The following is a 12,984-nucleotide window of genomic DNA, read 5'->3' as shown; positions in this document are numbered from 1 at the left end:
TTCAGCAAATATTTTCCCACCATCTGCTATGTGGCAAGTATTATTCTCATGGTGGTGATGACACTGAGGCAGTCCTTGCTCCACAGAATCAAAAGCCTGGCATTTACCAACTTGCACTGTGATTGTTTGCTTCCCTGTGTCCCATGCTAAGCTGTGAGCTTCCTAGTGGTCTCTGAGCTATCTAACTGACCATTGAGTCTCTAGCTCATTATCTGGTATGTGGTCAATATTCATACATATGGATTATTAGCTACACAAAGGTAACTTTCTTATTATATTAGTGCTAAGATATGGAACTGACATATACTGCTGGTCCATGAAATGATACGGCACCAGGTATGTACTCTTAACTATAGAGTGTTGTTCGAATTTCAATTGGGGCCAATGGATAAAATGTGGGAGGTTTATTATAGCAATCCAGATATCCAGCTTCTCTTGAAAAACCCACATTTTTATATTGTACCATGAAGAGCTGGGATTAATTCCCACTCTACCTGCTCCTTTAGATTGCACATGCTTTCTACTTTTCACTATAATCTCTACTGTTCCTATTGTAGAGTGTGTGTATATGTGGGTGTGTGTTTGTGTGTTGCTTGTGCTTGCATAGATGTGGGGTGAAAAAGAAAACAATTCTTTAAATTCTATGTCAATCCCCTGACATTTTGTCTTACAAGTTTATAGGACCCTGAATCCAACACTGGAAGTAATAATGGTCTTTTTTTTTCTATAGTGACAGAATGCTAACAAGGATTTTGTGTCCACTTTGGGTCTTTTTTTTTTTTTTTTCATTTTCACAGTAGTGTTCTTATATTTCTCAAATTAATTAGATAATTCCCAGCTGCTTTCCTACTATGATGTGTATCCCTGTGCAGAGTAAAAATATATGTCTATATCTATCTGGTTTAGGTTGTTTCCCTCCCTTATGATTATTGAACTAACATTTTTCATTTGGCTTGGTTTTGTCACATGAGATTGGGATACTTGACAACATACAATTCAATTTCATTTACAGTTTACCAATCTAAATATATTCATGTTTTGTTTCAGCTATCCTTAAAAGGAGAGGAAGCAAAGACTTGCCAAAATCTGAGAAAAAGGCTCAACAGACCCCCACAGAGGTATGTGAAAATAGAATTTCAAGTAGTACATCATGCACCTCTAAATGTATATAATAATGAACTGCACCTATAAGTAGACTTACTAGCCAGATATCCTAACATCAAAGTTAAATTATTCATATCAATTATGTAGCTTAGATACAGGCAATTCAAAGCAGTCCATATCTTTGCTTATGAAGCTAGCACTAATGTTTCTATTATAACTGCTTTTACATTGTAAGCATGAAACAAAATGTCATTAGCATTTTAGAAGTTACTATATTTGAGAACTGTACCTATGGTACTAATCTTACTCATTTATAATTAATGAGATGAACAGAATGGCTGTTCCTATAGTATCAGGGACGAGTAAAGAAATGAATGTTGGAGAAAAGGATGATGGAGGGAAGAGAGACTCAATTCAGAGAGTCCTGCAGTAAGGTGATTCTCAGAATGAGAAAGCAAAAGAAGGGAAACAAATGAAATAAATCTCAAAAGAGAGCATTCAACATGGACTTGTTAAGAACCTTAGAAATCCAGCCACAGGAAAGACTAGCTCTGCTTTCAGGGTGAATAGGTGTTAATGGGTAAAATAGGAGATTTTAAGCAGGAGAAGAAATACTTGGAGTTGGGTGTCAGAAGAAAAAAAGAAATATTTGTAGACAAAAGTGACATTTGCTCTTTAAAAAGTGACTGCATAATGACTTATATGTGTATGTTGGAATCAGTGGTGTATTTTTAAAAATTCTATAAGGTATAGAATTCTCATGAGATAATAACTTTAAAGCAATATTTAAATATTCTAAATTAGAAAAAATGATTTTAATCATTATTTTACAGTATAACATAATACATTTTATTGTCCCTTTTCTTCTCTGTTCTTGGTTATTTTTCTCCTGGTATTTGCAAAGAATATTTATAGACCTCAGCATTTTCTAGAATTCCAGAGAGTCCCATACCAAGATCATTAGTCCTATTTTGTACCTTTCTCTCCATTCCCTTAACAAGTTTGGATATGCTCTTTCACTGCAGCTTCCCCACATTTGTCTTTGCCATAATTTTAGCCACCTCACTAAATATTTTGCTGAGAATAATTTCCCATGCTGCCATCAATTCTTTTCCCCACCTTATTTAGGGAGAAGATGCCATATGCTCCTTGTTCTAAAATTTTAAGTCAGCTTCAATCATCGGGTTATTTTTAAAAATTCATGTTTGTCCTATTGTCATGCTTTTCATGTCCAAGTTTATTTATTCTTTTCAACAATATTCTCTACTCCAGAAACTCTGAGTTGTTTGCTCCTAGCTCTGCAGACCTTTCCCCCACTCCATGTGCATAAGCTCTCCTTTCTGCAAAAGATATCCACAGCTTTCCACCATTTTGTCAGTGGGATCTGGGACTTTACAGCAAGCAAAATACATTGCAATCCACCAGTTTTTATTTCAAGGACACAAATGTCCTAGGAAATTTATATGGTGTTGTATACTGTGAATTCCCTGCTATCATTTTCAATTCTTCGATTTTCAAAGCTTATTACCTGATTTTTTTCTCCCAAAAACCCACCTAGGAGAATGATTGGAAGTATTTTGGGTAGATCTCAATTACAGAACAGTTCATTATTCTGTTGCTCAGTCAAGGTTAAATACCATTGATCCACATACTTGTATTACTGCAAGCTTTCTGTTCTGTTGTAATTCTTACCTAAGTATTCATCTCCTCTCCTTCACCAGAAGATTTTATAGGCAGGGCCATCTTATTCAGCATTGACTCCTCAGTGTCTAGCTTTCTGCAACTCCGTACAAGTAGATCATGCACCATTTAATACTCCCATGTCCTCTGAGCAAATTGCCAACATGCTATTGATGCTGACCTATGGAAATAGCAGTTTCACACTGTTCAACCCACTATAAGTTTATAGCTTTCTATTTCACATCGTCAATTTGCTTCAAGTTCTTTACTGTATTCTTTACATGTTGCCCCAACAGGCCAGTAAGCTACATTTGCTAAGAAATGACATTGCCTAGCAACAAAGAATAGTAGTTTTAATGCCAGGTGGCTTAGGTGGAAATCTCCGCCATATGGCAGCCATAGAACCATACTAAGTCATCCTTTCTAGGCTTCTTTTCCTTGCCTATAAAGTGGGAATGTAACAGAAAAAAGTACAGATTGATTACATTATTAGAGGTCATTTTAACTCCTCGTGGTGGCTATTGAAATCAAAGGCAGCCTCAGCTCACTTCTTTTGATTCTTATCATGTCATTTGTTCCCCCTCCTCATGTCATTTGTATGTTCTTAAAAGTATTTAATAGACACAAACATAAGAGGCAATTTGCTTCCTATCTCAGAATATTTTATTTTTCCTAACCTATCATTCACTGAGGAAAACGACAGCAAATGTTTACAACTCAGTTACAACGGACCATGAACTTTCCATACTATCTCTGCTTTAATGTTTTTGACATTTGCGATGGTTTTTCCATGCTCACTTCCAAATGCAGATTACAATGGTTAGGTTACATAATAAGGATGTAAAGCACATTGGCATACAGGGTTGTTAAACTTTTGACATTACCAAAACTATCACACTTTTTAGGTTGGAAATATTTTTATTTAAATATATAAAATAAGTATCATACCCATCACAGTGACTTGGTTGCAGGCAGTATATGTCCAAGTCTTAAGAAAATTGCTGTGTCTTCATTCCTTTGGGCAGGAGTGCTTACATACACATAAATATGGTAACTTTTCATTTTATATTTGCTCAACATAGCCCAGTGAAGTGTTATCCTGCACCAGTCTGTGATTTGTATCACACCCACGGCTGTTTCAGTTAGATTTAAACTGCAGTATTATGCCAACTTTTTTTTTTTTGCATCAGCAAATAAAGGCCTTGTCTTGCAATCTAGGACTGCCATCATGCCTGTAGCCCAGCCTAGTTTCCTAATCTCACCTACTCTTACTTTCCAACAAAACCTAGCTCAGGTAAAAGCATATTGTTGGTCATCTTTCTATTCAAACATTGTTTGTTTTTTTAAGAAAGATTTTATTTGTGTGTAGAAGAGCTGAGACATAGACCAGAGGTACAGGGAAGTGAGAGGACTCATCAGAGACAGAGTGGGGAACAGAGCAGGCACTGACTGAAATACACGGCTGAGAGGAGCAGTGGGTGAGACGGGGGAAGCGTGCCCTGTGGGTTTGCTCCCCAGCGAGAATCAAACTTAGGCATTAGAGGGGATTGCGCTGAGACTTAACCCCCAGGCCACCAGGGAGAGCCCTAGGCCATATATACTGAGCATCTGGCAAGAAGCTCATTCTTCTCACCTTCACTGGCAGTGTTGACTACATTTTTACATGAACACAGCTAATACAGTATTAGCTAGTACTACAATAATACAGTATTGGGGAAAGAAGGTAGTTCTAGTCCCATTTTTTTTTTAATTTTGTTAGTTGGCTTATTTAAGATGAATGTATAGTTATTAGAAATTGCTAGGATAGTTGTCACAGATTTTGTGCCTTTTTATATCCCCATTGGTTGTTCTACATACTTGCTAACATCTGGCAATACAGGTCTTTTTGCAATTATCTATTCTGGCAGATGTGTAATAATATCCCACTGAAACTTTTAATTTAAATCTCCCTGGTGACTAATGAGGCTGAACAGTTTTTCCAATGTATTTTGAATATTTGTCCATTTCTATATCACCTTTCTTAAAGTGTTTCTTGAACACTTGCATTTTTAATTTTTTACTATTGAGTTGTAGGAGCTCTATATATATTCTTTATGCATTTTTGTGAAATATATGCATTGTGAATATTTTCTCTGTATAGCTTATGTATTCATTTTCTAAAAAGTTCTTTTGATGTGGGAACTGGGAATTTTTTGTTGTTGTAATACAGCTTAGCATTTTTCATTTATAGATTTGCATTCTATGCCCTTTTTAGGAAATGTTGCCAACTCCATTTCTATCATATGTTTTATTCTTCAAACATAATTTTAGCTTAAATACTTAGGCCTGTGAGTCATCTCCAATTAATATCTATCTACATAAATAAATATATATTAATCTTTCTATATAGAGAGAGAAGGTAAAAATTTATTTTTATAGATATAAAGTAGTTCTAGTAATATTCATTAGAAAAAATTTTCTTAAAAGAAAAAAAGTTTCTTATACCATGTTGCTGAAAATCAATTGACAATGAGATTATTTCTAATCTTTTTTTATTTTTGTTACATGGATCAGTTTGCCTATGCTTATCCTATTACCAGTCTATAATAATTCCTATAACTTTCTTTTTTAATTATTTTTTTAATTGAGATAATGTTGCTTTTCAACCTTGTATGTGATTTAGGGGTATAGGTTCACACTTTTCAGATGTATGTTACCACACCACGCCCACCACCAAAGCACCAGTAATCCTTACTATAGTCCACTGGGCTACCACCCTGCTCTGCTCCCATTGACTTCAAGTGCTTGTTTAAAAGAGAATCTTCAGAAATTGTCCTTGGGAAATATGTCCTCAGACATAATGACGTGTATTTATATCAGCTCTCAGAGAAAGAGTTGATTTCCTTTTTTTCCTGTTTCCAATTTTCAATGTAGTTAATGATTAAATTTTAAAGGTTATCCTCAGAATGTGGAAGAATGTCTATAAAGTGTACTCCACCATCCTTTCACCAGCAGAATCAATTTTACTTCTTTTAGACTAATGGGCATAAATTTGCATGGACCATTCCAGTATTAAACTTTTCCTACTTTAAAAACCTTTACAAACAATCCTGCCTTAATGAAAGTTGGAGAGCAGGCATTTTCTTTGTGGTAATCAGAAACCTAAGATGTTCAGTCAGACAGAACTGAATTCAAATTTCATCTTTGTCCTTTGTCACTTCTTAGCTGTGTAACCTGAACATGTTACTGAACATCTTTGAACCAGGCATTTATTACTTACTGAAAACTTTATGTTGAACATTAAAGTCATATGTGTTAAGAATGTTACAGAACTGGGCCTCCCCTGGTGGCGCAGCAGTTGAGAGCTGGGTTGCGAAGCTGCCTGCAGCCTCTGCAGTGCCGGTTCAATCCCCGGCTGTTCCCCGGCCACCGGAGGAGGGTCCCACATGGCACGCAGACCTCTCCTGCCGCCCGCTGCTCCCCTCAGCAGTGTACTTCGTCAGTCTGCCTTTTCTGCTCCCCGCTCTGGCTCTGGTGAATTCTCTCACCCTCCCGCGCTTCTGACTGTACCCAGTGCTTGTATAAATAAATAAAAATAAATCTTTTAAAAAAAAAAGAATGTTACAGAACTGAGAGTGCTCAATAAATAGCAGTGAGTGTGTATTAACCACCTGCTCCTTCTAGGGAATGGGTTTCATATTGATATTCGGAGGAATTCAAGCCATATTTTTTAAAAAGTGGAGGGGGGGGCTCCCTAGTGGTGCAAGGGTTAAGTACAGCACTATGAAGCAATCTGCAGCCTCTGCAGCACAAGATCGATTTCCTGCTGGCCAGGGAGAAACCCACATGGGGCAGCAGACCTCTCCTGACTCACCTGCTGCTCCCCTCAGCAGTGTATTTCGTGAGTCTGCCTGTTCTGTTCCCGGCTCTGTCTCTGGTGAATCCTTTCACCCTCCTGCACATCTGGCTTGTACCCCGGTTCTTGTATAAATAAATAAATCTTTAAAAATAAATAAATAAAAATAAAAGGAACATTGTTGAATGATAGCCAAAGACAGTTTTTAGTATGTAATATTATTCTAAGCTTTAATTTACCTAAATATCTCCCTCTCCCTCCGCCCTTCCCACGTCTCCAGCCTCTCCACTTCTCTCATTAAATCTTCATTACTAGGAAAATGAATTATTTTTGCAGATGTCCTTTTTTTGGATTGTTTTCTTCATTTACATAAATAATGATCTCCTGCCATTTCCCCCTCTTTTCCCCAAATGAGGAGGACAATGAAGATCTGAAATGCCAGCTGCAGTTCGTGAAAGAAGAAGCTGCTTTGATGAGAAAGAAAATGGCTAAGATTGACAAAGAAAAGGACAGATTCGAACACGAGCTACAGAAGTACAGATCCTTTTATGGGGATCTAGACAGCCCTTTGCCCAAAGGGGAAGCCGGGGGGCCTCCCAGCACCAGAGAGGCGGAGCTCAAGCTAAGGCTGAGGCTGGTGGAGGAAGAAGCCAACATCCTGGGCAGGAAAATCGTCGAACTAGAGGTGGAGAACCGAGGTCTGAAGGCAGAACTGGACGATCTGAGGGGCGATGACTTCAACGGGTCCGCCAACCCCCTCATGAGGGAGCAGAGCGAATCCCTGTCGGAACTGCGGCAGCACCTGCAGCTGGTGGAGGACGAGACCGAGCTGCTGCGGAGGAACGTGGCGGACCTGGAGGAGCAGAACAAGCGCATCACTGCGGAGCTGAACAAGTACAAGTACAAGTCGGGCAGCCACGAGAGCGCGCGGCACCATGACAGCGCCAAGACCGAGGCCCTGCAGGAGGAGCTGAAAGCCGCGCGCCTGCAGATCAACGAGCTCAGCGGCAAGGTCATGCAGCTGCAGTACGAGAACCGCGTGCTCATGTCCAACATGCAGCGCTACGACCTGGCCTCGCACCTGGGCATCCGTGGCAGCCCGCGTGACAGCGACGCCGAGAGCGATGCCGGCAAGAAGGAAAGTGATGACGACTCGCGGCCACCGCACCGCAAGCGCGAAGGGCCGATCGGCGGGGAGAGCGACTCCGAGGAGGTGCGCAACATCCGCTGCCTCACGCCCACCCGCTCCTTCTACCCCAGCCCCGGGCCCTGGCCCAAGAGCTTCTCCGACCGGCAGCAGATGAAGGACATCCGCTCGGAGGCCGAGCGCCTGGGCAAGACCATCGACCGGCTCATCGCCGACACGAGCACCATCATCACCGAGGCGCGCATCTATGTTGCCAACGGGGACCTGTTCGGACTCATGGACGAAGAAGACGATGGCAGCCGCATCCGCGAGCACGAGCTGCTCTACCGCATCAACGCGCAGATGAAGGCCTTCCGCAAGGAGCTGCAGACCTTCATCGACCGCCTGGAGGTGCCCAAGTCCGCCGAGGAGCGCGGCGCGGAGGAGCCCATATCCGTGAGTCAGGTACAGTTCTGCCTATTGCGAGCCAAGGCGATGGCGAGGCTGGCCCGGGCCGCAGTGCCCCCCGGGGGCGCGTCTTCCCGCACTGACCTCCATGCCCCATTTTAGGGAACCCCAGTGCAGAGCCTCACGGGACCTGGAAGCCCCACCGCACACCTCTTTCACACTGGCCTTCAGTCCTGATAATTTTGATTTCCAATAATGCAATCACTTGGGAGCTATGTCCCCTCTCTGCATTGTTTCACCACGCTCTACTTTTGGTGTAACGATTAAAGGATTTTTAAGGTGTATTCTTATTGAAGGCCAACATTTTCAATATTACACTGATTCTAATAGATCCGCTGTAAGAGTATCCCGAATAGGAATCTTCAGCTATGGATGTGCTGTTTTAAAGCCAAGATTCAAATTGAGTTTTAAAATATTTCTTTTTAAATCACTAAATGAGCAGGACTGATACATAACTACTGGTAAATATAGTAACCGGAGGCAAGGAGAGATGCTATTGTGTCTGCAGCCCCACTGAAAGGAACAAATGGAAGCTGCTCCTTTACCATGTCCCAGTAACATGATCATTTTTTCTAGAGAAAATCACTGACAACTCTATTGTGGAGATCTCAGGACTGGGGAAAGAGTGTTTTTTCTTAAACTTTAAAAAGCAATACTAATTCAGAGAAATAGTAAATAACTATTCCCGAACAGGGAAAGCCAGCATTTTTCCTTCATCCTAATTTGTAGAGGCACAGCTGATGAATTGGACTGAGCTGCGCTAGCCAGGTATGGTGGCTACTTAAAGACCAATGCATTTTGTCAGCGTTCACCACATGAGAGAGAATTTATAAAACAAAACAGGCCATGCTGCTGCCTCTGGCAAGCCTGGTTTCCTGTATCCATTGGAGACCCAAGGAAGAACAACGGCATGCATGGCTTTTAAGACCCGCAAGACGTTTAAATTTACAATCAGTTTCTACACAGAAGCATGATATTAGATTAACTGCCTGTTAGCCACAGCTATAAAAATTGCAGCCTTATCTCTTATTTACCTTGCATGTTGCTTTGCTTTGCTAAAAAAAAAGTTTTATGATAAAACTGGATTTTAAAATGGTGAAGCTTATTTTTTCAACTTATTATATAAAGTATTTGCTTTTTCGTTTACTTGTTGCAGATTGTTGAAATCTTTGAGCATGTGGTTTTTATTAATATTTTCAGGGGGAGGGAGGAATAGAAATTAAAATGAGAGAAAGCACTCTGCATAATAATAGGCTTCAGGTTTTGTAAATATAAACTTAAGATAGAGTTTTGGTGTTTTTTTAAAACTGAATGAATGCTTGGATTTTTGGATATAAACTTAAGTTTTAAAAATTATTATTAATTACCTCTTTTCTTTGTCTTTGCATTTACTTTCCCAGATGTTCCAGCCTATCATTTTACTTATTCTCATTCTTGTATTATTTTCATCACTTTCTTACACAACGATATTTAAGCTTGTCTTCCTTTTTACACTGTTTTTTGTACTGTAAATCTTTCATCATTTACCATTCATTGTAGTATTTTCAGTTTGTTTATTTTGTTCACCCTTCAAGACAAGAAGTAAAAGAAGTATAATTTCTGTAGTAACTACTGCTATAAAAACACTGAAGACTGCTTATTTATTTAAAAAGACACATCTTATCACTACCAAATAAGAAGCCTAAGCACGAAAATTTTTCAGGTAAGGGAGCGTTGACTTTTATATATATAAAATTTTAATTTTTGCTTCTTTCACATTTTGATTTATATTCTTCTTGATAATTGGCAGAATGACTATCAAAGTTGACTATATCTCTCAATTATTTCTCAGTCAGCAGTTGTCTAACATCGTATTCAAAACTGGACATTCACAAGTTGGTCACATTTCCAAAAATATACAGAATTGTAAAGTACCTTTAAGAGGTTGTCTCAGAGTAGCAAGATAATTTTGATTTCCAATAACTGTCAATGAAAATGATGGTGAATGAATGAAATCACAGAATATTTCATGAAAATAAAATCATGAAAATGAACATGTTGCAATGCTGATGGTATTCTGTCTAAAAAATGTGTTTAGAAGCATGAAAGTAGATTAGGCAGTTGATTAGACTCTTTGAGAAAATAAATATCTCCATTCTGACCAGCTTCTGTTTTTATCAGCCATTTCTGTGTTTACCTATGATACATAGAACTATGTGTTGTTAGTCAAGTTTATTGCCTGGCGGCTTATGCTCTACAATAAATGGCCATACTGAACTGTTTCAAGAACAGGGAATATGTTAGAAATATAACATATGAAATATTTTAGTAGGGAAAAATACCCACTCTCTAGCATTTCCTTAAGAGACGATGCAAGACCAGTAGCATGGTTCCAGTGGAATTTGCTCTCTAGACATAAACTTACTTTAGTAAACTGAGCTAACTCCTTTCCCCTTATGTCTAAAGTGACCTGGATAGATTCCATGTTACAAAAGGCCCAATTCTGTCTATCTCATTGGCTGTTTTCCCAGTAGAAACTCGAATGCTGCCAAGATGCAGAAACATCAGTGCTCCTTGAAGTCTTGTATTTCAATGAAGTCATGTACTTGGAAATACATGCAGATTGGTTGGTTGATGTGAAAATCTGTGGTAAAGAATCCTGCACCTCAGCATAAACAATAATCAGTGGGAAATCTTTGCAATACTATGAATGCTGGTACTGGTGATCGCCTTTTGGATCTCATCCCCACCAGTGTATTCCTTACTCTTTGAGTATTAATTAACAACAATAAAACACAATAGTTGAAAATTCAGCTTAAAACGTTACTCTTAATCTCCATGTTGCTTTTTCTGTTTGGTTTTTATGTCATTTTGTTTTCCATGGTAGGGAGGAAAGACCTGAAGTGAGTAGTGGTTAAGCTATATCTGCAACCTCTTACAAGGTTCTTCTGACTTTTCAGATTAGAGATTCAAAAGACTAGGTAGGGGGCCTCCCTGGGACGCAGGAGGTTAAGACGAAGCCTGTGAAGCTGACTGCAGCCACTGCAGCATGAGGTCGATCCCCAGCCAGGGAGCTGCCCACATGGAGAAGCAGACCTCTCTTGTCTCGCCCACTGCTCCCCTCAGCAGTGTATTTCTGTCCATCTGCCTATTCTGTTCCCCACTCTGTCGCTGGTGAATCCTCACACCCCCCACACCTCTGGCCTGTGCCCCTCTTCTTGTATGCAGGAATAAATAAATCTTAAAAAAAAAAAAGGCTAGATAGAGCTTTATGATGAAAATGAATGAAATAATATGTTATAGGGCCTCCCCGGTGGCGCAGCGGTTGAGCGCTGGGTTGCGAAGCTGCCCGCAGCCTCTGCAGCGCCGGTTCGATCCCCGGCTGCTCCCCGGCCACTGGAGGAGGGTCCCACATGGCGCGCAGACCTCTCCTGCCGCCCGCTGCTCCCCTCAGCAGTGTACTTCGGTCCTTCTGCCTGCTCTGCTCCCCGCTCTGGCTCTGGTGAATTCTCTCACCCTCCCGCGCTTCTGACTGTACCCAGTGCTTGCATAAATAAATAAATAAATCTTAAAAAAAAAGTAATAAAAAAGAAATAATATGTTATATTTCATCATTTTAAAATTTTTTATCTCAAGCAAAGCAACCACTTTATATTTTTCTCACTTATTCCCTTTCCCTTCCTCCCCTTCCCTCCAACCGGTTAACCTCAGAACTCTCACTTCATTAATGATATGCATTTGTTTTTGTATTTTACTTTGTCATATCATTTACTATGTTAATGGCCAGTACTTGTCTTTGTCATCTTAACTTGCTTTACTACATACAATTCCCTTGAACTATCCCATCTTGCCACAAATGTCAACAGTTCATCTTTCTTTATGACTGGATAGTGTTCCATAGTGTGATCATACCACATCTTCTTGATCCAATTGTCTATTAATGGGTAGAAAGAAGCCATTCTAAAAACTAAAATCTGTTTGTTAGATCCTTGATGAGACTCAAAGTCACCATCTCCGAGGAACCATTTTGACAAAGGAACTGAGAGTAAATTTTGAGGGCTGAGGTTATTGTGAAATGTTTATTGCCTTTGGAGCCAGATATACTAGCTAAGCAGTGGTCCTCAATTACCTATGGGACATTGGTAGTAAGTGGAAATATGGGTTGTCAAAATGACTGGGAAGCTTTATTGGCATTTAGAGGGAAGGAATTACAAATAACTGTCTTGCCCAAATTGCTAGTTTTCTCCCTGTCTAGAAATTCAGCATGCAGTGCACTTATTGTGTGACTTTAAGAAAATGACTTCAGAATTTAACTTTTTGTATCACAAGAAAATTGAGGACTAAATGTTAAGAACAGTGGTTCTCAGTCTTAGCTGAATATCAGAATTATTGAGATGTTTATAGAATTGATGCCCTACTCCCAACTAATTAAAGCTGAATGTATGGATTGAGGCATTTATGTTTTTTAAAACTCCCCAAAACTACTGCATTAGATGTGTCTGTTATCTAAAATAAGTATATACAGCTATACCAAGGTTACAATTAACTATGTGATACTAGATTTATAAACTCATCAGCTGTCTATTTTCAAAAGAATTTAAAATTCCAGCCATTCAGTGAATGTCCACATCCTTTCTAGAGCATTTCCACCTTTGTCATACAGCCTTATCCAAAAGACCACTAATGGCAGAGCAGTGCTTTTTCCATACTGATAATAGTGTTAGAAAACTCTCTTCTCATTAATACAGTTCCTTGAAACCAATATAGAGAGAATAGGAGTAATTCTTGACAG

General features: G+C 39.5%; 1 protein-coding gene across 1 annotated transcript; it reads left to right on the top strand.

The window, feature by feature from the left end:
- Positions 1-1,047: 1,047 nt before the first annotated feature.
- Positions 1,048-9,724, top strand: LOC119254066 (protein SOGA3; the record flags this gene model as incomplete). Its single annotated transcript, XM_037521239.2, has 3 exons — positions 1,048-1,118; positions 7,035-8,210; positions 9,614-9,724. Coding segments are annotated over 3 exons (1,358 nt in total), but the record flags the coding sequence as incomplete, so codon positions are not given.
- Positions 9,725-12,984: the final 3,260 nt, after the last annotated feature.

Source organism: Talpa occidentalis, unplaced genomic scaffold (genome assembly GCF_014898055.3).
Source record: "Talpa occidentalis isolate TD23 unplaced genomic scaffold, MPIMG_talOcc4v2.1 talOcc4.282, whole genome shotgun sequence".
Lineage (NCBI taxonomy): Eukaryota > Metazoa > Chordata > Mammalia > Eulipotyphla > Talpidae > Talpa > Talpa occidentalis.
The sequence above is the reverse complement of the archived record's forward strand: the minus strand, read 5'-3'. Positions and strand labels throughout refer to the sequence as shown.